Consider the following 23,784-nt stretch of genomic DNA (forward strand, 5'->3'; position numbering starts at 1 on the left):
TGCAGGCTTTCGACTGCTGCCAGCACGACATGCATTGACCTCAGCGAGGAACTTCGTTCCCCGCAGTATCCCGATCGCACCTGGTTGAAGCGCAGGGATGCGGGTGCTCCCGGATGCTGTCTGCGCGGGGGGCATGGGCCGTGCTTGGGTGTCGGATCCTGGAGCGCCCGCTCGTCTTTGATCTCGGCCGCTGCTCACCATCCGCGAGCGGGGCATCCTTTGCCCGACCTTCAACCTCTGGCCTCCTCTGCCGCTGACAGTCATGGCCAACAGCTACGACTCGTACCGCAACTCGTCGATGCCGATCGTCGTCGATGCCGGATCCCACTCGCTTCGGGCGGGCTGGGCGGACCAGAAATTACCTCCATGTGCGAATCCACCCCCATCTCATCCAGCCTATCGACCGCATCCATGAGACTTACCTGCCAGATCGCCGTCCTCGGTCCCGTTGGCTTCATTCGTGCGTGCCCGCCCTTCTTGTCTGGCCTCTCTAACCCGCTATCGTCGGTGTCGGCATCCTACTGCAGTGATTTTCGATAATATCGTGGCGAAGCATAAAGATAAAAAGGGCACGCACCATCGGATCCTCGTCGGCAACAATGTCCATCTCGCCGGCCTGACGGGGGCAGCCAAGTCGGCCTTTGATGGCGGCGTTCTGGTCAACTCTGATCTGATGGTAAGCAACGACACCATCGGCTACTCGATGAATGTGGCTGCTGGCCATGGCCCCGTCTCGAACAACATCTCCGACCCAATGCGCACCCGTCTCTCTAATGCGTTGCCGCTCGTCTTTTCTGCAACCGCTCGCCCGACCAACCCTCAGGAGCATACGCTGGACTATATTTTTCTGCGGCTCGGCATAGACACCGATCGGGTTCACCATCCGGTTCTGATGACCGAGCCTGTCTGCAATCCTCTGCACTCGCGAAAACGTCGGTAGCTCATGGATGGCAATAGTCGATAGCAATAGTCGATAGCGGCAGCGGAGACAACAGTGGGCGGCAGCGACGAGACCCCCTTGCGACGCTTGATGGTCGCCCGATCGAGCAGCTTAACGAGATCGAACGGAACCACTGATGTCGAGCGATGTATGCCGCTCAAACGGCTCCTTGGGCATTGGGTCCAAGGTGTTGGCTGACATGTTCATGGCGGCCGCTTCAGTCTCCTCGGAGCTTCTGTTTGAGGTCTACCAGGCGCCGTCCGTTTCGTACGGAATCGACGCCTGCTTCAGCTACTACAACAACCAGATGCCTCTGGGATCCAGCCAAGGCGGGTTCATCGTGTCGGCAAACCACAACGGAACGGTCCTGCTGCCGATATGGGACTCGCGATGCGTGGTTGAGCATTGCCGAAGGTTGGGATCTCTGTGCCTAATCTCTCAGGATCAAGCCAGATGGATTGGCGATCTTGCGCGTACGGCCTCGATCGAATGCGGTCCTGATCCGGTGTTTCTGCTTGTTGCCTCCAGGATATCGTACGGCGGCCTGCAGAGTGTCGACTACATGATGAAGGTGCTGCAGATGAAGTTCTCGTCGATCCCTCCAGTCAAGATTTCTCCTGCGGACGCGGAGGTATGTCCCTGTTGGCTTTGATGCAAGCGGTCGTCCTTTGCGGCCCACTCACGGCATCTACTATCAAACATGCAGAGCTACGTGCACAATCATTGCTATGTCTCGTTGGACTACATGAACGAGCTACGAGAGCTGTCCAACCCGCAGAGCTTGGCGCCAAAGGATATCGCGATCCAGTTCCCGTACATTTCCAAGGTACAGGGCCGGTGCGCTGGGCTTGGACCGGGTCAATTGGTCCTGAGCCGCTTGGGTGGTGTACTGGCACAGCCATGCTTCATTCTATGACGGGATTGCATCTGCGCTCATGGAAGTTTACGGAACTAATGCTATCAAGTACTTGCCACCAGTTTGGCCCCACTCTCACAGCAGAGGAGCAAGAACGAGCGGCCCAGCGACGCAAGGAGCAGGGACGGAGGCTTCAAGAGCAGGCTGCCAAGAATCGAGAAGAAAAGGTTCGTCTGGACTGGATCCGTCTGGGCCGGATCCGTCTGGGCTGGATCCGTCTGGGCCGGATCCGTCTGGGCTGGATCCGTCGTGGGTCCGGCTGGCAGGTGTAGAGAAGCATGGATACTAAACCGCTTCATGCTTGTCGCATTTTCAGCTGCGAAAGAAGGAAGAATACTTGGAGGTCCTCAACGCATTGCTTCAGAATCCTGATAATGCGGTGCGTTTGGAAATAACCCGATGGAGGCGCACCAGAGCCATGCCAGCCAGGGATTGAATGTGCAAGCATGCGCTTACCCTTCTTTGGTCTGATTCGACAATGGCGCTGCTGCCGATCCTCTTCTCCTGCTATAGGAGCTTCGATCGCACGGGTTTGAGTCGCTGGCCGAGTGCGAGGATGTCGTCAAAGAAACTGAAGTTGCTATCAAGAAGGCTCGGAACAAGCAATTGGGGATCGTCGAGCCGCCGCCAGAGCGCGTAAGTACACTTCATCGACGCTGCCGGCCACTAGAGCCATGAGCGGCAGCCGGTGTGCTCCGAGACACTACCCTCCAGAGTTTCCGCAGCCCGTGTATGCGCAAGTCTCTTTACAAACACTGCCTGCTCCGTAGGACGAGCCTGTGTTTTTGTACCTGGATGTGCCCGACTCGGAGCTCACCGAAGAGCAAAAGAAGGAGAAGCGCAAGAGCCGACTGCTTAAGGCTGGCCACGACGCCCGCGAGAGAGCACGCAAGGACAAGGAGCAGGAGCGGCTACGAGAGGTTCGTTTGTTGCTCGGCACTGGCTCCTGCGGCTGAACGAGATGCTGAACGAGATGCTGAACGAGATGCCGTTGACCCTTGCAGGAAGAGCTTCTGCGACATGAAGAAGAAGCGCGCAATGCAGACTTTGGCAAGTGGCTCACCGAGCTCAGAGCCAAGCGACAGGTACGTGGCCGCATCGCATGGCACACACTCCACGGCAGCTTAAGCGCCAACAGAGAGTGACCTAGAACGAAGATCCGCACTGCATTCTCATATTTGTTCATCGCGGCGCTCCGTCGTGGGAAACTGCAGCTGGTGGTTGACAAGGTTCGAGCACGGCAGCGCAAGAGAGCGCAGCTGGCCGATCGACGCAGCCAGGCCTCGCAGATGCGCATGAAGAACATTGCATCGCTGGCAAGCGATGAGCCAACGCCAAAACGTCGCCGGAAGGCACAAACTGGTAAGACGGGTCCGAGTCGACCTGTCCCAAATCGATTCGTTCGGACTCTGGCCACGGTGACAATGACAAAACGCAAGCGGCATTGACCTATCTCGTTGACCACGGCCCATCTATTGCAAATTGCGTGGACACACTGGCCAATCAGAGGATACCTTTGGTGCCGACGATGACGACTGGGGAATCTACCGAGAAATCGTAAGGCGCTCGCTGCATCCAGACCAAGGCCATGACCCGTCCTCTGGCTACTGAGGCCGATTGTCGGACATTGGTGGCCTGTCCAAGTTTGCTGGAGATGTGCCGACTGCTATATCGACGGACCATAACAGTCCTGGCTTGCATCTGGCAACATGCCCCAGCGCCGTCGCCTACTGACTCGGTGTGGTGTGGTTTCTCGCGGATGCAGAAAGGTGTCGAAGACGAGGACGAAGACGAGGAGGATGCCCTGTTGCTGTCAAAATACGATGGGCTCCTGACGACGCACGATCCAGAGTTTGTGCCTGAGGATATCTTTGGCGAGAACAAGTCGCCGTTTGCAAACACGCTGATCGACTATCTCTCGCATGGCGTCCCCACGGGCCGCGAAACTGAGATCGAGAAAGAGGCTCGCGACTACCAGATCCATCTCAACGTCGAGCGAATCCGCATCCCCGAGGTGCTATTTCAGCCCTCGATTGCTGGGCTTGATCAGGCCGGAGTCGTCGAGGTGCTGTCGGATGTGATCGAACGATTTGACCAAGCGGCGCAGATCCGTATGATTGAGGTACTGGCCCGCGCCGCAGACCGTCGCCGGATTGAGCATCGCTGAGGATGTGTCATGTGGTTTCACACTGCTTCTTCCCGTTTGACTTGGCAAACATCCAGAACGTCTTTGTCACCGGCGGACACTCGCAGTATCCAAACTTTACCACGCGGCTCTACAACGAAATCCGCGCCCTATGCGAGCCCTCTCAGAAAGTCAACATTGTTCTGGCTAGAGATCCTTTGCTGGATGCATGGAAAGGAGCCGCCAAATACGCCCTGGCACACCGGCCAAGCAGCGACCAGCCCAGCTCCATCTGGATCCAACGGGAGCAATGGGATGAGTGTGGCCACGACTACCTGATCGAGCACGCCTTGAGCAATCGGTACTACGGTGCATCCATTTTGAAACGGGACACTCTGTTTTGAGCCAGGACTGTTGATTATTTCTGGGCCTTGAATACACTCACCCGTCCATCGCAGCCATGGCCACATGATGTACTCACGGTGCATGGAAGCTAAGCGACTCAAGTTACCCTGGCCAGAGCCCCGAATATACGGATCACCGATGCCGATGCCGACGCCGATGTCGACGCCGGGATGGCAGCCCGCGTAATGAGGTATTTGGTCCTTCCCGATATTCATAAATAGGTTTATTGCCCGTCCAGGCGCAGCAGTCCAGAGTGAGTTGGTATGGACAGGAGAGACAGCGCGAGGAACATGCAATCTGGTCTAGGACGCCAAGCTCCGATACGGCTATTACTGTATGATGATGCGCACAGGTGGGAGCTGGGAATTGAGAAGGATGGCGCTGGCGTCGCAGAAGCAGGCGTTAGGCTTTGGTCACCTGGAAGACTTCGTAGTCGGCGACTCTGAAATGGCCACCAGGGTACCGTGTGCCCATGATTGGGCCGTGCTTCTCATATGCATCGTCGATGCACTCGGATCGGCTGTTGGAGCCACAGTTGTCGCTGATAATCAGATCGTCGCCAAAGCAGGGGCCAAAGCCGGCATCGTGCACAACGCTGTGGTTGGAGAATATGCCCTGGACCGGATATCTCCTGATCTCGGCGGTCAGTCCTGGAGAGACCGACGAATGAGTGTGCTCGGCCTCCTCGTTCAGTGTCGTGGACGACGTGGACGAGAACGAGCGGTCCAGGTTCGGGGGCTTGGTCTCGCGAACAGAAAACAAAAAGGCATTCGGGTCCATTTTCTCGGCCGTCTCTGAAGCCTGGCCCAGCTGCGAGGGGTTGTTGGACTTCCAGCCGATCTCGGTGTACCCGCCGCCAATCTCGCCGGTAGTCGACTTGACAACACACAGGGTCGGGCCCTTATTGTCACAGAGCTGATGGAACCGAGCGGCCTCGAATCCGTCGCGGGAGGCCCGATAGAGCAGCACCAGATTGTGTGCGGGCAGATACGATTCCAGCAGCTTCTTTTCGACGGTGCGCGAGATGATCTCGCTCTTGGGACTGACATACTGGGCCCTGGGCGAGAGCCGCGGGTCGGTCTCGGCAATGATCGTGGGATCGTGCAGATAGTCGGTCAGATGTTCGACGAGGGAGGGATCTAGAAAACGCCGATACATCAGAATATGGTCCGTGATTTGGTCCGAGCTTAACAGCGGGAAGCGGAAGGTCGGGAACAGCCGATAGAGGAAGGACGTGAACAACCCCTGCTCCTCGGTCGAAAGCCGCTCGAGGTCGTGGATCCTTATCGACTTTGGCAGGCCGATGGACAGCGGCGGTAGTTCGGCCAGTGAAGCAAAAGACTTGAGCTGCGATAGGGGCCGTTCTGCGCCCTTTGCCATGATCCAGGCGCGCTTGAGCATCAGGTCCCAGATGACCAGTTCGTCAAACTCGAGGTCGTCGGAATCGAAGAGATACAGGATGGCCTCCTCGCCGAGGTCGAACTCGATGAATCGCCAGGCCAGGTCGCCGTTTTTTGGCGACAGGACAAAGTCGATGCATCGCGAGGTAAGCGTCTGGTACACCTCGGACGTCTCGAACTTGGAGGCGGCCAGATCCAGAGTCTCGAGGCAGTCGGAGAGCAGCAAATGGTCGGCCTTGAGATCGGCAAAGACGGCGCTTAGGTCGTCGTCCTGGAACTCGTCGATGACCTGGAGGAAGGGCAGGATTTCTTTTGGCGGCAGGTCGGTCTGGTAGGAGCCCGTGTAGAGGTAGTACATGTATGCCTGTACATGGCGCTGTGTGAGATTGGGCAACTCGACTTGGATGGGCCGCAAGCGGTTGAGGACCGGGCTGGAACCGGTCTTTTCATCGGCGCCGCCACCGAGATACTGTGTGAAGCAGGACGCGAAATAGGGCGAGCGTGCAGCCAAGATGCAAGCATGCGCATAGACCGTCTTGGTGCCGTTTTCGACGATAAAATGCACATCTGCAAAGGCCGATGAATTGTCGACGAGGACGGCGAGATCCGAGGCGAGTTTGCAGCAGAGTTCCTGGCGGGGCTCTTGATCCTGGCGGTGCGCGGGGCGGGTGTGCGTGCTGTGTTGATTGCGCTGGCTGTGCGGGTTATGCTGGCCATGCGGCTGGATTGAGTTTGTCTGGGTCATCATGATTGCAGATGGGGCGAGCAGCGGGGGGTGGCGAGAGGGAAGCGGTCTGCAGGTGGCGAGCCGGATATGGGTCTCGGAGGCGTGCCGTAGCTGTGCCGTGGATTCGGACTGGCGGTTGTCGACGAGCAGGACAGGCTTGAAGAGGAAGCTGGGTGCGCTTGGCGTGCTCGATCCGGGAGAGCTCGTTGAGATGGAGAGCGTTGAATCGCGATGACGACGTCCGATTGCGATGGGCTTGGGGGCGCTTGCAGGAGGAGTGGAGCCGGAGCCGGAGCCGATGGGCCTGCGGGAAGACGGAGATGCGGGTGCCTTGCCTGGTGCCGACGGAAGCAGGTGGCGATCGTGCGGATGGCCGGTGCAGAAGGCGACCGATGCGGATGGCCGTGCGATGGGCGATGGGCGATGGGCGATGGGCGATGGGCGATGGGCGATCAGGAGCGAGTTGCGGGCAATCGCCGAAATGCGGCGAGTTGCCATTTTTGGTTTGATCACCGGAGAAACCGGGACGCATCGCCGCGCCTGCCAAGGCGCGGACAGCCAGGCCGCACCCTGACCCAAGCGCTGGCCCGAAACCAGACCCGAAACCAGACCCGAAACCAGACCGAACTCGGACTTGCATCTCGAATCTCGTCCCGCTCAAGCCCCCAGTCGACTGCCATATTCGCGCCCATGTCCCGGATACTCCTCCAGCGTCCGTATGCGTCGTCCGTGCTGCTACTGGCGCTGGCGCTGGTGCTCCTCGCTGGCTCAGTCGCTGGCTCCGTCGCTGGTTCTTCGGCCGGTCTGTCGCCGCTTGAAGCGAATTCCTCGGCCGGTCTGTCGCCCCTCAAAAGCCTCCTACACGGCAGCGAGGTATGCGCTCATCGATCCAGAATGCAATCGCTACAACATGCGCCCATCGATCCAGAATGCAATCGCTACAGCATGCGAGCTTGCTATCACACCCAGTTCATTCACACACTTTGCTGATGCCTTTCCCTCTGGCAGTGCGTCGCCCCGCCAGCCTCGGAAGCCGACGCATGTGCCTTTGTGAGGGAGCACTGTCCGAGCCCGGAATCGGGCCTGCTCAACTATATGAAGATATACTACTGTACCTTTGGCCAAAGCACATTCGGATTCGGCATCATGGTCCGTGCTGGATGGCAATGTCTGCACTCTTGCATCAGCCAGAATGTCCATCGATCGACCCGTGGCTCGTTCCCAGCGTAACCTTGTCTGTTTTCTCCCGATGGCTATGCGAAACCGTTGGATTGCAGCTGCTGTGGCTGATTTACATATTCATCCTCTTTGGCACCGCGGCCGAGTCGTACTTTTGTAAGTGCATTGCATTGAGCAAAGCGATCATTGTCCAGAGAGGACCATGGCCTTGGGCTAGATACTCAAGGCGGGAGTGAAATGCGCTGCCGCTAGGTAATGATAACCAACCGATGGTAAAATGTGTGCGCTGGATGGTTCGGAAACTGCAGGCCCGAATCTATCGTACATTTCGTCGTCGATGCTGCTGTCCCAGACAGTCTCTGGCGTGACCCTGGCGGCTCTCGGTAAGGAATACCCAGCCCCGTCGGTGCAAGTCGGTCGCTTGATCCGCCAGTTGATCCGGTCGCCGGCGAGGCCGATTTTGGAGCTGTGGACAATTTCGGCCATAAGGAAGCTAGAGCTTACAAGATCGCCGCTTCCCCAGGCAACGGAGCACCCGACCTGTTCTCGACTTTCTCGGCCCTGGACTCGGGCAGTGTGTCCATGGCGCTTGGCGAGCTACTTGGTGCCGCAACGTTCATTACCCTTGGAATCGTTGGGGTGGTTGCCTTCATATCTCCATTTCAGTTTCCCAGGTATGGCACAGCTGGGCATGTGGCTCCTTGGTCCTGATTGCTGGTGTCGAGGCAGTCCGCTCGAGTCAAGGGATCATCAGAAACCAACTCATCTTTACCGAACAGACGCCCGTTTGTCCGAGACCTTGTTTTCTTTATCTTCAGCATCATCTGGATTCTCATCATCATCAACGATGGCTTCATCTCCCAGCTCGAGAGCATCTTCCTGATCCTGTATTACTGCGTGTACGTGGCTGTCGTTGTGATCGGAAACATCATCTATCGACGACAGAAGGCGGCCCGCAATGCAGCAGCGATTCTACTCGATGACGTCGAGGAGCCAGGTGCGTCAAGCTTCAAAAGCGATCAGATCCATAGAGTCGGCGCTGCAGAAAGGGGAAGCTGCGGCGATCTCGGACGTATATCTTACACTGTGCGTATCTGTCCTGACCGACTATCCCCGGATCCCAAGACTGGATTGAGGATTCGGACGAAGTCGATGGATTGATCCCAAACCCGACTGCAGAGCAGCGTGGTCTCGACGGCGACTTTTTCACACGCAGATCGATCTTGGGCCTCCAGACGACATCTCTGCCAAGGGAATTCGGCAGAAGACGGGACGGCATTCCAAGCATCCGACAGCCGGGTGGAAGTTGGTCGTTTTCAGACTCGAATCGACAGTCGCGAACCAACATCTTTGGTCTCTTCTCACCTGTTACTCAGCACCAGCCGGGATACAGCCTGGTACCGCCCGCCCCTGAAGAGGTCATCCATGCACGCACACGCGACCCTGATTTCAGCAACTACTATGTGCCTCCGCCGCCGTTTCCCTGGACAGAGACTTTCCACGATCTGTTCCCCATCTTCCGCAAGTGGCATCGCGTCAGTCTGGTGCGGAAGGCATGGGCCATCATCCAGACCCCAATCCAGTTTCTGCTGACACTGACGATACCTGTTGTCGGCGAAGAAGAGGGAGCGCCGATTGATGTCCTTTCGATCAACGAGCTAGAGTCACTTCGGCAGCACACTGCACCAGACGACGAGCTCTTCCTTGCCCCCGGTGTTGGCAGCGAACAACAGGCCCGGTATCTGCAGAGCCGCGATGGCCATTTGCAAGCTGTCCGCGAAGATGCAAACGACGTAGGCGACGATCTGCTATCGTCCCCTGTTCCGTTCGACCCCGAAGACACTGTGGTCGAGAAGATGGAGGGCCGAAGCACACGCAAGGAAATAGTCTACTTGCAAATGTGCTTTGGTCCGCTGTTTGCAGCCTGGGCAATCTGGGGTAGGTCCAATGACCGACAGCGACTGCTGGCGATTTCCAAAGTGGCAGTTTGTTGTCGGCAGAGCTTCGATCGTTCACGATGCCACTGTACTTGTGCGCGGGTGCAGAGGCACATGTGCGCAACGGTCTCATCCGGACTTTGCTCCGTGCTTATCAACAGGGCACTCGACCGATTCGCTTGTCCTGCTGTACGCCAAGGCGCTGCTGTTCTCGGCTCTGTTTGTTGGTCTTGCGTATCTCTTAATGGGTCGACTAGGGATTCCGCTGCAACGACTTGGGTTTGGGCTGTCGGTCTTTGGCTTCCTTTATGGTGTCGTGTGGATCTATGTGATCGCTAACGAAGTGGTGGAGCTGCTGCGGTCCTTTGGTCTGATCCTGAGTATCGACGAGGCGATTCTGGGCATGACTGTCTTTGCCATCGGCAACAGTCTCGGAGGTATGTTTACCTGCAGCCAAACGAACCGCCGGAATCGGCAAGCTGCTATTGTCCAATCAGTCTTGGAAGACGGAGGATCGCGGGATCGAGATAACTCAAGGGGCCTGTCTTGTCCGCAGATCTTGTCACGAACATCACAATTGCCCGGATGGGATTCCCCGCTATGGCAGTCGGGGCTTGCTATGGAGCGCCGATGCTGAGTAAGTTGCCTTGTGTCTCGACCTACCTGAGCAACGGAATGGCTGTGGATGTGTGCTTGGCGAGGAGGGGCTTTCTATTGACTGAATTGCGAGCAGCCCGATAGTCGCCGTGGACGGGAACAAGAACTCACACAGCTTTCACCCTCGATAGACATTATTCTGGGCCTTGGCGTGTCGTCCTTTTACCAGACATACACCTCCGGCCAGAGCTATCCCGTCACGGCCTCAGCAACAGTCCGGCGCTGCTGCTTCATTCTTCTTGCTGTTCTCGTCGGCGCTCTCGTGGTCATTCCTCTGATGAACTTCAACTTTGACCGCCAGATTGGGACAGGCTTCCTCCTTGGATATGTGCTGGTGGTGTCGCTCAGCATCCTCGGCTCGGGCCTTGGCGGATGAGTGTCGGGGCGAGGCTGGACCGCTCGGTCGCTCTGGGGGCGGGCGGTCGTTGGTTGCTGGCGATCGATGACGCTGGGACATGCAGCTCGCTGCATCGAAATACAGTGCTTGGTCGTATGGAAGCACTGCCGTCTCAGCGCCCTGGCCCGTCGCCCGCCGTGTGTTGTCCATGGGGCACCAGCTCGGCCCGACATGATCATGTCGAGATGCATCGGTTTGCGGAACAAAGGGAGCCGGTTCCAATCGTGGAACCTGATCGCGCAGGCGGCGTGTCGACAATACCTTTTTTTTTTTCTCCCTGCCGACCCAAACCAAGTGACACCGCTGTGATTTCTTTCCTCTGCCCCCAATTCATCTCGAGCTCGCCTGGCCTCGTCTCGCACCACCGCTGTCCGGGACACGCAAGTTGCTCTTGATCCATCTACTCGCGCCGCCGCTCATCTCCCAACGCCCCAGCCCTCCCCGCAACCACAAACCTGCAATGTCTCCTTCAAACCAGACGAGCTCTGGCGGATGCCCGGTCGACCACTCCAGGCTTGCCCAGGGCGGCGGCGAGTGTCCCGTCAAGAACAAGGATGGATCCTTTGGCATCCTGAACCCCCAGAATATGATGCCGCATCTTGGAAACTCTATGGCCCCCGGTCAGGACAAGCCTCTGCCCACTGAGCGAACGGCATCCATTATCCCCAAAGCCGACGAGACCGGCAAGACCTGGGCTTATCCATCGCCCCAGGTAAGGACCTCCGAACCAATCGTGCAATCTCGCGAGGGCGTCGCGGTCTCGAGCACATCGGTCACAGCAGAGGGAGGTCGACAACGCAGCTGCGTGATTTGTTGTGTGTCTGGCTGCATCTCTTGATGTGCGATGCTGCCGCCGCCAATCGCAGCTCCGGAATGATCGTTTATCGATGCGCTTGTTTGTTTCTCACCCTTTGCATCGGCCTGCTCGCATCGGCAGCAATTTTACAATGCCCTGAATCGCAAGGGCTGGGAGACCCCCGTGGATGCGGTCCCGATGATGGTCGACATCCACAACTTCCTCAACGACGCCTGCTGGGAGGAGATCATGAAGTGGGAGCGCGAATACCACTGGTATGGGCCCACATCGTCTCTGCTCGATCTCACACCGAGATCCGTGGCTTTGGTGGCAGCATGCGTGACTGCTGCTCTTGCAGCAGCATTATTAGGACCACTGTCGACTCACTCGTCCCCATCGATGCCCTCGGCCATGCCAGCGACTGCAAGGATGTCAAGCTCGCGCGGTTCATGGGCCGGCCCCACGACCTGAGCCCGAAAGCCCGCATCTACGGCTTCTTTGGGTAAGCACCGTGTTGCAGATTCCTTGCGCCTGGATGCCATCCATCGAGGCGGCTGCTGATGACCACTCTCTTGAATCTGTAGTGCCGAGAAGCCCTTTGATCGCCACGACTGGGTTGTGGACCGCTGTGGCAAGGAGGTGCGATATGTGATCGACTACTACGGCGGCTATCCCGAAGGCGACAATCCCGTCTTCCACGTCGACGTCCGGCCTGCTCTCGACTCGCCTTCGGCATTTTTCGACCGATCACGGAAGACATTTGCGGAGACGTGGCAGCGGTGCTTTGGCTCGCAGTGAGCCTGGGCCATGCCCTGTCGCTCGGCGATGCCATTGATCGTGGGTGGCACTTTGCACGGCGTCTGTCTTGGCCCTGGCTTGGACAATCCTGCCTTCTTTGGTTCTGTTCCTGCGGTGCACTCACCCTGCATGCAATATTCACTCCGACGATCACGAGTTGTGTGTGCAATACATCCCCCTCACAACCCAGCATCCTCGATTTCCGCATCGCTGCACTGCGACCGGTGATCTTCACTCGGAGGTGATCTGTTCTATTTCTTATGGCATAGCTTGACGCATGCCATCGCATACGACGCCGACAAATGGGTTGTGGGCAGGTGTACCATTTCCCCCTGAACACAGTCTTTCCAGCACACCCAGTCCCAACGAATGGTATGCCCATGCGCAGCAGTCCGGTGATCCAGCCTGATCGCCCTGGTTTCGTGATCGTCGATCGGGAACCTGCTTTCGGAATCGACTCGGGCTCATCACCCATCCACGTCAGAGTCTGTCCGTAGGTCCTTGCGAGCGAGCAAGCCAGCGAGTGAGATTACACATCATGAGCGTCCGTCGTCTCGTCCTCTTCCAGAAGCGCAGATATGCCGCCGGGGCCACCGACGTTCCGCCGCAATACGCAGCCAAGCTTGCGTTCTTAAGAAACAACCAGCCCATCTCCAAAGCCGAGTTTGCGGCGGCGATGAGGCCGATCATGGCCAAGGCAAGGTCCAAGCGATACGGTATGTCCGTGCGCACTGTTCAGCAGTGGGCTGGATTCAAAGATAGATATCGATTTGGCTTCCTCGTGCAAGATGCGTTTGGAGAAGAATGCACAGGCAGCAGCCGTCGCAGGATGAACGCTGCAGAGCAAGTCCAGTGCGAGAGAGACCGGCTGGACATGGATGAGGCCTTACGCTAATCATCAGCTTGTGGAAATGCTCTGCAACGTCCGATATCTTGGCAACATGCGTCTGTCCTTCATGGCCAATGACCCGATCTTGACACGGACCCACTTTCGATCAAATCCCTCGATGTGGTCAATTCGGACTCTGGCCCACTGCTACGACCCCCGCGCTCGGACTCGAATGTGATTCAACCTTAGCCGTACCCGTCAACGGAACCTCCAGTTCGTTTCTACTATGCCATTACCTCAAGGAACTTGTTGGAGCTGACAACATCGCGACGATCACGATCGATCACTTTCCTGAGGACGCCGGGAGAGCGGCTGCCATCACCCGCCAGTTGAAGCAGATCGGTACGGCTATAGTCTCTGGTTTCTCGGCCCCAGCTCATTTAGTGCCCCATCCATGACTAGAGAAATCTGTTGGGGCGATTACGGCTACTGGAGGGTTTGAGGCCAGCGAAACAGCGAGGCGATTCATGGCGGTGTGTGGTATGGAGCCTTCGTTATTGACAAAGCCTTCCGCCACAGGCATCCAAAACATCTTTGTCGTCGATCCTGACTTTTCAAGCCAGCTCGTAGTCACGTCGCAAAGGGCCCTAATCTTGTCAGGCAGCACCAGCAACAACAGCAACAACAATAGCAACAACAGCAACAACAGCAACAACAACAGCAACGCTGCTGAAACCCGCCCACCCGAACGGCTTGACAATGAACGCCTGCTGGAGCAGTTGGCCCGCGAAGCGGTTGTTCAGAACTTTCCGACGCTGATCATGACGACCCCACTGGAGGAGCACACTGCCGAGACGATGAGACGGCTGATTCGGCAGAGCGGCATCGATGGGCTCTCGGGCCGTCGCATTTACTTCCCCACAGCCGGACTCTTTGGCTGGTATGGCAGCCATGTCGATGTCGGGCGCCCACTGTTGGTCTTTTCTGAGGTTTGTTGGTGTGGGCTCGATCGAGTTTGTTGGAGCTGTACATGAGTGCTGAGTGATATGGCTTGGAAGCGCCCAACCCAGTTGTAATGTAGCGCCGGAGTGATTGAGTTGAAGCCATGTCGCCATTGACGACCAGCGATACCGTTCTAATCAGTTGCACGCCTCCTTTCTTTCTGCGCGGAAAACAGGACCGCTTGCGAGCCTCGGCAGAGTCTTTGGGCATCGAGTGGGTGCCGAAGCCGACGCTTGCATCTGATGAGAAGTGGGATCTGGCATTGGGTACGAGCCAACAAGACCTGGTCCCTGGCACCGAGCTGGACAGTCTCAATAAGTACTCCCTCGCTCTGTTTACCGAGCGCATGAGCCATCACCGGATACGGATCGAAGCAAAAGGTAGGCTCGGCCAGCAGCAGTGGCAGCGTTGGTCTGTCGATGCAAGATTGAGGGCAGTTGGGTGCACCGTTTCCCAGAATCGTCGTTCTCACGACACCTGTCGGTACGGCTGACATACCTTCGGCTCTTTCTCAGTCCTGCCATACATAACAAAGTACACTATGACAGACCCGCCCACGGGAACAGCCTATCTCAATCTTTCGATGGCACCGGGGCAGAAGCGGCATTGGCTCTCAAACGGCCTGGTTGCCCAGCGGGTGATCTCTTACCTCGCGCGGTGGACAACTCCGTCGCTTTCCACAACATCCACTGCCGCAATCGTCAGCGCATGGCGGCAACTGATCGAAGCCGCCACGAAGCCCGTCAAGATGAAGCTTAGTCGCAATCCCTGGGGTGAATTCCAGGTGCAGGAGCAACGCAAGGTTGCCGAAAATAGCGGCGGCAAGCGACCGACCATCTCGGTCGGCCACAGCATCATTTCGCCGCCTGTCCGGAGACTGGCCAAGAACATCTGGTTCTTCAGCCGCGCTCCCATGGCGGTCAAGTCGTCCGAGTCAGGCATGAGGCAGCAGTTCATCCCGGTCGATATCACTCAGCAGAACTTGGTCCTGTGGGACAACCGGTTCCATGTCCGGCTCGGGGCACCAAAGCCACCCAGCAGCCATTCGCTGGTGACCTCTCTCGATCCCGCCAAGCTCGGCCTGGACACCGAGAAGCTGCGGTACGTCATTCGCGGCCTCACTGCCGCCGATGTCGTGCAGATCCAAACTCGCTTCAAGCTCGGAGTCCCTACGCCGGAGATGACCTTTGTCAAAAATACGCTCGCCAACGTGGTCCTGAAGGTCCCGCAAAAGTCGCTGTCCACCATTCCCGTCATCGCTTTACGCCAGGACGACGGTGATTGCAGCTACGTTGTCGCTGTTCCGTCCCTGGGCCTGCTGCTGGAGCCCAACTTGCTGTCAGTAGAGATCAAGTTCTTGCGGCAGTCGATGCTGGAGCAGCAGCAGGTTCAGGTTGGCTTTGAAGTTAGCGATGACGTCATCGCTGCCAGTCGTGAGCAGTAACAGTCGATGCTGCGGAGAAGCAATCACTTTGATTGACTGATCGATCGACTGATTGATAGACTGATCAACAGACTGATTGATTGATTGGATGGCTGGTCGCCGACGCCCCACAACAGATGAGTTTGATGGTCAATGTGAAGCGTTAGGACCAATGTGATCGTGTGGACGGTGGATTTTGTGGGTTCCTGAAACCACACCTTTCGCATCCATGGACGTGGCGAACATGTACAGACTGTATTTACTGCGAGCACACTGTGCTGAAAGTCACGAAATGGGGTTGTCAGGGGGGGGGAAGTGGCCATGGAGTTGAGGGGGTTGCACACGGGTTGAATGGAGTCACTTGTGACTGCCGCGGCCGGAGAATTGACACACGACGCAAACCCCAGACTGTGCTTGATTGAGCGAGTCGAGCGGACATGAGGGTAAGGGCGATCGGATGGCGAGCTTGATCAGAGGGCAACTTCGACATCGGCATCGTCCTCGGGGGCGTCTTCGCCAGCCGCAGACTCATCCATGGCATCGTCCTGGGCATCGTCTGGAGAGATCAGGTGCTTCTTGAGCGCCAATTGACGGATATCGTCCTCGGCGAGCACACCGCCAACCTCTTTGCCACCGGGGACGCACTCGTCGTCGTCCTCATCCATGACCTCGCCCCCGACGTACGAGAGCAGAGGGTCATTCTCATACGTCGGGAACAGGAACTGTGGGTCGCTCCAGAAAACCCCGTCGCTGGCTGGGATGGCCTGCTCCGAGGCATGCCCAGAGCTCTGGAAGTGCTCCACAAGCTCGGCCATGGATGAGAGCTCGAGGTCGCACGAGAAACACTTGGACAGCGATGTTGCGCGGCGGATGTAGTTGATGAGCCGGATCAGACCGTAAAAGTCGAGGCTACGATCCAGCGAGATGCGCTTGAGGTCAAAGTCGTGGTGGCTCTTGAGGTGCTCGCTGCATTCTTCGGGAGTCGGGAACATGGTTTCATCAAAGAAACACATCGTGGCCTCCATTTCAACGGGTTCGTCCCAGTCCTCCCACTCATCACTGGCGAACAGTTGTCTGTCAGATGGAGTTTATGATACGCGGACCAGCAACGAGCGACAAACAACGAGCGACAGGCAACGGGCGACAGGTCGTATGGACACAGAGCTTGGGCTGGACTTACTTTTCTCTGCGCTCCTCATCGCTATCGTACTTGTCGTTCTCGAAGGACTCCCAGTTCTTGCCCGGCTCCTGCATGATGGGGGGGGCGATTTGGATGAGCTCACCGAGATACGAAACAAAGTGGTATGACACGGAGCACCATCCACTTATCCAACACGATGATCCAGCGGCACGGCGAGAGCCAGGTCCTCAAAGAGTTTGTTGGACACATGGCCAAATCGGCGTGACATGACTGAATCGGCGTGACATGACCAAGCGAAGCAATACGGCCAGAGATTACAGTTCGACAGCCAATCGATCAGCGACCTCACGGATACGTACGAGGTAATTGATGATGTAGAACCGGTCATAGGAGTGGTTGCGGGGGTTGATTTTGAAATGCTTCTTCTTTCGCATATGCTTGCGCAGAACAGCGCTAGTCTTGAAGATCTTTTCGCAGTAGAGGCACTGGAGTCTGCACACCCAGCAACGCCAACGAAGAGTCGGGCTCGAATTAGGATCGATACAATGGCATGTGGCCTAGCCGCTGCGGTTACGATACTAACCCACTAAGCTTGGTCTGCAAGGTGTCCAGAAACTCGTTGACCTCAACCAGGTTGTCGGGGAGACCAATGTTGAAACCATGTTCGTTGAACATGTGCTTGAACAGCGCAGATCTGCAGCAGGAGGGCAAGAGCATGGTGAAAAGCTGTGCCAAATCGCAACGTGGTGGCGGCTGTATCCTCGGGGACAGTAGGGCCACCAAAAGAATCCTTGCCGACGCTCCAGTACGATGCAGGGACGCCGGCTCGCAGCCAATCGTCAGGACTCTTACCGGTTGTCGCAGACGAGCTTGCAGAAGAGACACTTTCGGGGGAGCGCCGAATCGTGGTGGCGCTCGCGCTCTTGGATGGCAAGCATCTCATTCTAAGCAATCGATACATCGAATGAGCGTGTGATGGCGATGGGATAGAGCCGGCCGTGCATATCAGCCAAACATGATCGCTCGGGCGTCACACCAGAGAAGCCGAACTAGAAGACGAGTCCCGAAACCTACCAGCTTTTCTCGCTGCAAGCGATCACGCAGCTCCTTGTCTTCCTGATTCGATTCTTCGCCAAACGAATAGATGGGATCGCCACTTTGGTCTGCAATCGGCGCCAGCCAAGATCGGCAGGTGATGAGTCAGTAAAGTCGAGTCAACATCGGGAACGCGGCGTGCCGTAGCGACTCGATGGGATGCATGTGGTGATAGCCACTGTCTCAGGATGACAACAGAAGCGGGTCTCGCACAACACTGGGTGCTGCCTCCCAACAACACATGCGCTGCTGACGATCTTAGGGACTCAGGATCTGCACACTGTGCAGATTGGCTGCCCTCATCCCGGGGTATATGGCTGTATCACATTGAATCGCAGCAATCCATGGTGTTGTGTCCAAACAGTGCACGCCTCGATGAGCCGGCTTTGGATGCTTACTTGTCTCGAGGGTCAGGGCAGCAACTTGATCGAGCGAGGTCTCGTTGAGCCGACTGGCCCAGTAGTTGACGTACTTTTCAAGATAGGGCATGACATGGTGGTAGTCCTTGAAGACGATTTGGTGGTCCTGCTTCAGATGCTCGAGGGCAACGTTGGGGTCGGTGACGGGCAGGGTGTTGGGAGGGCAGTTGGGCATCGGGCAGTGGAAGACAATTGGGTTCCAGAAGGTGGGAGGGGCAGCGGGAGCAACCTCGCCGGCCTCCGAGGCGGCACCATCCGAATCGTTTCCGTCCGAGTCCGAGTGGTCGCTCTTGATGGAGGTGGAGAGCAGGGCAGACTGGGGATCGGCCTTGGGCTCGGTGATGGGAACGGCCTCGGATCTATCCTGTCGCGGGGCCGAATGGGCAGGCCGGGTGGCGACATTGTGTCTCAAGACCGATGCAAAGGAAGCCGACTGTGACTTGCCAAAGCTGCCGATGGCACCAGGTTTGGGAGCAGCATCTGCGGCATGGGTAGACGGATGTTGGGCCGAATCGTGGGGCCTGGAGTAGTCCTTCTTGCCAGGGCGACCACGCTGGGCCCGACCACGCACGACGGTTTTGAAGGGAGGAAGAGAGGCAGGAGCCGAGCCCTGAGAGTCGGCATGCGAGGACTTGTGGCGGCTCGAGGGCACCGATCGCCACTGGTTGCTCGAATCGGCCCTGGAATCCTGGGTCTTGGTCGCGGGAGCGGACTGGGGCTGAGACATGGCGACGGCGACGGCGGTGGTGGCGGTGGCGATGGAGCAGACAGGCAGGAAGCCAGGCGCAGGAGAGAGATGCACTTGGGATCCGGGGGTGCCGGTGGTCAGGGAGATGGACAACAGGGACTCTGGTAGGCGGAGAGATCGACGGGAAGCCGAACTTGGCCGGTGTCGGATCGCTGCGTCCAAAAAAAAAAAAATCGCCAGCCCCGCCGGCCAATCAGCGGCGCCGCAGAGACTGCTGGCTGGATCCGGCTCGAGCCGGATTGGAGGCTGGCTCGTTCACCCCACGTGACGCGGCGACTTCATTGCCCATGGGCGCCGCGACTTCCTGCGATCCACCTCCGTCTCCCCTCCTTCCCTCCTTCCTTCGCATCTATCGTCTTGGCTCATCGCCCTCCAGCTCGATCGCAGGCTACCCCTCCCTCCCCGTCTCCCTGCTCCTCCGCCGCGATCGTCTCTGCCCATCTTGCTCTGCCCAGGGTCAATGATCGGCGCTTCCCTTCGTCCACACCTTCCCTCTGCCTTCCCTCTCCAGCCCCGTCGGCTTCTCCACCGCTCAAAGCCCCACTCTCCTCACAATGTCCCGGCAGAACTCCAAAGCACATCGGTGAGGCATCTTCTGCGAGCTGGCATCTGGCTTTTATCGATCGTCGTCCCTCATGCGACCCACTTCGTCGCGCTGCTGCTGCTGCTGCTGCAGTGGTCTTTCCCATGTCCGCACACCCGTTGCTACTTGTCATATGCAAAACTCCAACCACTCCCATTTCGCTCTCCGTCGGTATCGTTATTGCCACCGTCGGCCTTGTGGTGTTGCCGTCACATCCAGGGCTCGTGTCCACCACTCACTTCCCGACTTGCGCTTCGCATCCCACCCCGCACTCGTCCCGATCGGCTTGGTCGCGACCATCAACCGCACTCCCCCAGAACAACCTTGTCCTGAGCGTCTTGAACGCCATGCCGTCCAAACGCGAGGCCATCCACTTCATCGATCGCTTCTTTGATCCCCCGACCTCCAAGGACTCCAAAAAAACCATCCCACAGTACCGTCGTCGTCCTTCCGGCCCGGGTGCTACTTCGGCCATCCACGACCACATCGGCCTCGTCCTGCTCGACTCCAAGCTTTCGGACACACATCTGGCCACCTTTGCCACCACCTTGAACCACCTGCACCGCCTCGACCTCAAGCCCATCGTCGTTGTCGACGACTGGTGGGCTGGCAACCACGAGGCTGCGGCCAGGCTGCGGCTGAAGAAATCCAAACTGCAGGAGAAGCTTTCGGACACCTTCCGTGTCGTCGATGCCATCGAAGCTGGCGGCGGCCGTGCTCTAGCGGCTTACAACGGCGTCGCAAACCCAAGCTTCTCTGTTGAGGTACGCCGTTGCGGCCTGGTTCGCCTCGCTGTCCCTCTGTTGTGACGTGTATGCTTGTCGGTCTTGCCTCAGTCGGACGACCTCCTTGGCCGCATCGCCCATCTGTGCCAAGGACTGCTGGCGATCGCTGCCGATCCCCGAGATCACAGCAGTCACCATCGAGTCCCACAATAGCTGTCAGGTGCCTCCTGTGCAAGCGGCCCCGGTTTCCTCCACCATCAGGACGAGTGTCGTTGATTGCCACATACACCAGCTTCTGTCGTTCCGACCCAGTGACGCCTTTGCTTCCGTTTCCCACCAGTCTCGGCTCCAGCCAATCGAAACGGCTTTCCGCCTCGGACATATACCCGTCATTGCTGCCTTCTCGGGATCAGCCGACGGAGGGGCCGACGATGCCAACCAGGCTCAAGTCCCTCCCCACCAGATCCTTATTTCGCTGGCCAACGATCTATCCAACCGACCCACACTTGGCGCTCCTGTCAAGCTGATCGTCGTAAACGAGCGCGGCGGCTTGCGCAACGAGCATCACGGCACCCTCGGATTCATCAACATCCAGGAAGAGTTTGAAGACCTGCAATCCGAATACATTGCCAGGCTCAAGAAGCAGACCGCCCGCCCAGCCTTCACCAAGGAACGCTCCGACAATCTGCGCCATCTGGATCTTCGCCAGCAGCTCGAGGAGCTGCGAATCGTCCGCAAGGTTCTCGCCGCCCTTCCATCTTCGGCCTCGGCCGTGATCACGTCGGCTGCCTCCAGCGCCGTCCTGATATCCAATCTTATCACCGACAAGCCCGCTTCGTCTACGAGCACCAGTCCGCACTCGTTCTTCATCCAGGGCTATGCCCATCCTGCCGCCTCCCTCGTCGTCCGCCAGAACCGACATTCCCATGGCAAGGTTACTCTCGAAGAAATCTACCATCCGACCGTTCTCCGATCTGGTCTGAGCATCAGCGAGCACTACGACCTCTCCACTGTCGACATCCCCAAGCTTACCAAATTGCTCGAGGCCTCCTTTGGACGAAAGCTGATCGAGGACGAGTTCTGGGAGCGTATGCGCAACCACCTTGATTCCGTCATCGTGGCCGGCGACTACGACGGTGCCTCAATTGTGACCCGCGAGTACGACCCGTTGGCCGCCGACTCGCTTAGCCAAGAGCCTGACCAGCCCCGCAAGGACCCTATTCACTACCTGGACAAGTTCGCAGTCGCCCCCACGAGCCAGGGTATCGGTGTAGCCGATATTCTGTGGAAACGTTTGAAGCGCAACTACAAGAACCTGTCCTGGCGCAGTCGGGCCGCCAACCCGGTGAACAAGTGGTGGGTAGAGCGAAAGAGCGCTCGGCTGGACATCACTTTCAACCTGGACCCCTGCTCGCCTGCAGCTTCATGCTTGTGCTTAGTTGTTCGAGTTGACCCGTCGCGGCGGCTTGATTTTGCCCTCTCCTCGTCGCCCGCGCATTATTGAACAGCGCCCTGCCCCATCGCTCATCGTCAGCCTTCTATATCGTCAGGTACTTTGAGAGATCCGAGGGCAATCTGCGCCTTCCCGGCGATTACTGGATTCTGTTCTGGTATGGCACCGAAGGCGTTCATCGCATGGCAGCCTACACTCGCGCGGCCCTGGCCATCACGGCCTCGTTCGCCCCCGTCAAGACACAGTCTTCCAAGTCAAAGGGTTAGACTCTACAGCCTGATCGGAACGAAATAGGACAGTGTGTCCTTGGGAGCGAACCACATTCTGCCTCCCGCTTCTCTCTTTCTCGGCTCGTTGGCCGTCTCTGGGCCATATCGTCGACACCCGGCTCCGTCAGCTGCTATCTTTCTTTTCTCCTGGGCGTTGACCCAACATCTGAAATACACTTCCTATGAGAAACCGACGGATCTTCCGCACTACCATCACCGTCATCAGTCCATGCTGTTTTCCGCCTTGAGCGGGCTACACAGGATACAGTGTGGCATGTATTCCACAGGGAGCAGCCGCGGATGCAAGTACAATGGGCAGCGCTTTCTCCTTGTTCCGGAGCCGCCCTTCGATTTTTTGTATTGCGGAGCGTGCTAGTTGAGATACCCACGGCAAGCCTGGCAGAACAAAAAGCCGTGTTGGCACAATCAATCAGAAGCACCCAAGTCAGCAGCTCACCTCTCAGCTGCACCATTCGCATGACAAAACATCACCAACAATAGGGCATGGGTGAGAGAGTGTGGAAGCACAGAACAGCGCCTACCTCAGCCCCGCAGCGGCATGGAATTTTCTCATCCTCGATCGGGAACTTGTAGTCGTACGTGATTTCCTCGCCCTCCAGGATCGTGCGTCCCGCGTAGATGACAATCTTCTTTTGTCCGTCGACTGTGATGATCTTGGCGTTGCAGTTGGGCTTTCCAGACCAAACCCCGTTCGGATTGTCGGTTGTGACAACACAATGGACGGAATGAGCGACGACGAGCTGGTGGACTGACCGTGCAATCCTCGGACGCTGGCTCCTCCCTCCCTCCTCTCTCCAGTCAGACCAGTGCCACGAGCGCCCAGCGACATCGGAAGAGTCTATGCGACTTACATCGCAGCAATGATTGATAAACCGTGCCAGATTGCCCTTCTTAGTTGCGTCGATGATGGTGTCGTCGTCGATGCGGAACAGATAGCTGCTGCCGATGCCACTTTTTTCATACTGCTGCTCGCGGATATCGGCAATCTGAGAGCACCAAAGTACGAACACGGTTAGGGCAACGGGCTAGAGCCTGTGGCAGCGAGTACGAACCAGCGATGGCTGTTCCATGCACCCGCATCACTGCAACACACATCACCCCTGCCATCGATCTCGACCGAACCGGTCGCACACACAGTCCGCCGCTCGGCAGAACTTCACGCACCTTTTGTCGCACGATCTCGCCAATATACTCAATCACCATCTCGTTGGCCTCGATGCGCTCCATGGCAAAGAGACCCCAGTCGTGGATGGGACTCATGGCAAACTTGAGGTGCTTCTTGCGCCCCTTGAGCTGGTTGAACTTGAGGGCATCGCTCACATCGCCCACAGCAGTGGGCAAGCTTCGCTTTTGGCTCTCCAGACCAATTGCCAATTGCCGATGGTGCATACGGTTGGCGCGGCTGCTGATCTTGGTCAGCGGCATTGCCGCCAGGCTGGCGCCAATGAGGGCCGCGCTACTTCCGAACGGCAGCTTGTTTTCGGGCTGGGTCGGGTTCCGTGAGCGCAGATATCGCGTCTTGAGCTCCTCCGAGATCTTGTAGTATCCCTCGGTCCTAGCGCTATCAGTTGTGTTGTGCCAGAGTTCATCATCCGAGTCGGATTCTATGCCTTAGGCACATCAAGTATGGCGGGAGCGATGCAACAGAGTCGTTCCCATGGAGGGCCGAGCCGTATGGATGGCGATGTGCAGATGCATGAGGCGTGGATTCGGATCAGAAACAGGGTGAAGAATAGCTCGAGGCGTGAAGACGCAAGGAGCGAGCATATTGGAGGCAACCGTGTCGCCGGTACCATTGA

At 57.6% G+C, this 23,784-nt stretch overlaps 8 protein-coding genes across 8 annotated transcripts; 5 read left to right on the top strand and 3 right to left on the bottom strand.

Annotated features, from left to right (window-relative positions):
- The first annotated feature begins 73 nt into the window (after positions 1 to 73).
- Positions 74 to 4,594, top strand: BJ171DRAFT_499916 (uncharacterized protein). Its single transcript, XM_053110524.1, has 15 exons — positions 74 to 368; positions 528 to 676; positions 824 to 932; positions 1,162 to 1,354; positions 1,469 to 1,571; positions 1,647 to 1,766; positions 1,919 to 2,023; positions 2,173 to 2,235; positions 2,370 to 2,492; positions 2,627 to 2,776; positions 2,861 to 2,941; positions 3,071 to 3,218; positions 3,364 to 3,413; positions 3,622 to 3,978; positions 4,080 to 4,594. The coding sequence occupies exons 1-15, from the start codon at positions 263 to 265 to the stop codon at positions 4,383 to 4,385; spliced, it is 2,163 nt and encodes a 720-aa protein (XP_052967937.1). The 5' UTR covers positions 74 to 262; the 3' UTR covers positions 4,386 to 4,594.
- Positions 4,595 to 6,966, bottom strand: BJ171DRAFT_499918 (uncharacterized protein). Its single transcript, XM_053110525.1, has one exon. The coding sequence runs from the start codon at positions 6,532 to 6,534 to the stop codon at positions 4,789 to 4,791; it is 1,746 nt and encodes a 581-aa protein (XP_052967938.1). The 5' UTR covers positions 6,535 to 6,966; the 3' UTR covers positions 4,595 to 4,788.
- A 152-nt stretch (positions 6,967 to 7,118) lies between these two features.
- On the top strand, positions 7,119 to 10,897 carry BJ171DRAFT_54205 (Sodium/calcium exchanger protein-domain-containing protein). The gene is made up of 10 exons (XM_053112960.1): positions 7,119 to 7,386; positions 7,522 to 7,662; positions 7,791 to 7,848; positions 8,001 to 8,075; positions 8,216 to 8,366; positions 8,472 to 8,689; positions 8,818 to 9,630; positions 9,791 to 10,066; positions 10,186 to 10,266; positions 10,418 to 10,897. The coding sequence occupies exons 1-10, from the start codon at positions 7,204 to 7,206 to the stop codon at positions 10,660 to 10,662; spliced, it is 2,241 nt and encodes a 746-aa protein (XP_052967939.1). The 5' UTR covers positions 7,119 to 7,203; the 3' UTR covers positions 10,663 to 10,897.
- Positions 10,898 to 11,254: 357 nt separating this feature from the next.
- On the top strand, positions 11,255 to 12,226 carry BJ171DRAFT_406999 (cytochrome c/c1 heme-lyase; the record flags this gene model as incomplete). Its single annotated transcript, XM_053107250.1, has 4 exons — positions 11,255 to 11,395; positions 11,621 to 11,754; positions 11,898 to 11,981; positions 12,064 to 12,226. Coding segments are annotated over 4 exons (522 nt in total), but the record flags the coding sequence as incomplete, so codon positions are not given.
- A 510-nt stretch (positions 12,227 to 12,736) lies between these two features.
- BJ171DRAFT_598054 (uncharacterized protein) lies at positions 12,737 to 15,767 on the top strand. The gene is made up of 5 exons (XM_053114803.1): positions 12,737 to 12,993; positions 13,356 to 13,508; positions 13,686 to 14,095; positions 14,284 to 14,488; positions 14,624 to 15,767. Exons 1-5 carry the CDS (start codon positions 12,816 to 12,818, stop codon positions 15,550 to 15,552), a joined length of 1,875 nt encoding a protein of 624 aa, XP_052967941.1. The 5' UTR covers positions 12,737 to 12,815; the 3' UTR covers positions 15,553 to 15,767.
- BJ171DRAFT_567167 (uncharacterized protein) lies at positions 15,768 to 19,057 on the bottom strand. The gene is made up of 7 exons (XM_053113451.1): positions 18,166 to 19,057; positions 17,747 to 17,835; positions 17,525 to 17,616; positions 17,256 to 17,366; positions 17,032 to 17,164; positions 16,712 to 16,779; positions 15,768 to 16,590 (listed from the first exon to the last, which is right to left on the bottom strand). The coding sequence occupies exons 1-7, from the start codon at positions 18,911 to 18,913 to the stop codon at positions 16,002 to 16,004; spliced, it is 1,830 nt and encodes a 609-aa protein (XP_052967942.1). The 5' UTR covers positions 18,914 to 19,057; the 3' UTR covers positions 15,768 to 16,001.
- A 337-nt stretch (positions 19,058 to 19,394) lies between these two features.
- BJ171DRAFT_499924 (uncharacterized protein) lies at positions 19,395 to 22,161 on the top strand (the record flags this gene model as incomplete). Its single annotated transcript, XM_053110526.1, has 4 exons — positions 19,395 to 19,517; positions 19,835 to 20,281; positions 20,583 to 21,598; positions 21,793 to 22,161. The coding sequence occupies 4 exons, from the start codon at positions 19,395 to 19,397 to the stop codon at positions 21,959 to 21,961; spliced, it is 1,755 nt and encodes a 584-aa protein (XP_052967943.1). The 3' UTR covers positions 21,962 to 22,161.
- Positions 22,162 to 22,336: 175 nt separating this feature from the next.
- Positions 22,337 to 23,410, bottom strand: BJ171DRAFT_422677 (SET domain-containing protein; the record flags this gene model as incomplete). Its single annotated transcript, XM_053107560.1, has 4 exons — positions 22,337 to 22,360; positions 22,507 to 22,656; positions 22,837 to 22,971; positions 23,150 to 23,410. The coding sequence occupies 4 exons, from the start codon at positions 23,408 to 23,410 to the stop codon at positions 22,337 to 22,339; spliced, it is 570 nt and encodes a 189-aa protein (XP_052967944.1).
- Between the last annotated feature and the right edge of the window lie 374 nt (positions 23,411 to 23,784).

The sequence above is a fragment of the Polychytrium aggregatum genome, assembly GCF_025602895.1.
Source record: "Polychytrium aggregatum strain JEL109 chromosome Unknown BJ171scaffold_13, whole genome shotgun sequence".
Taxonomy (NCBI): Eukaryota; Fungi; Chytridiomycota; class Chytridiomycetes; order Polychytriales; genus Polychytrium; species Polychytrium aggregatum.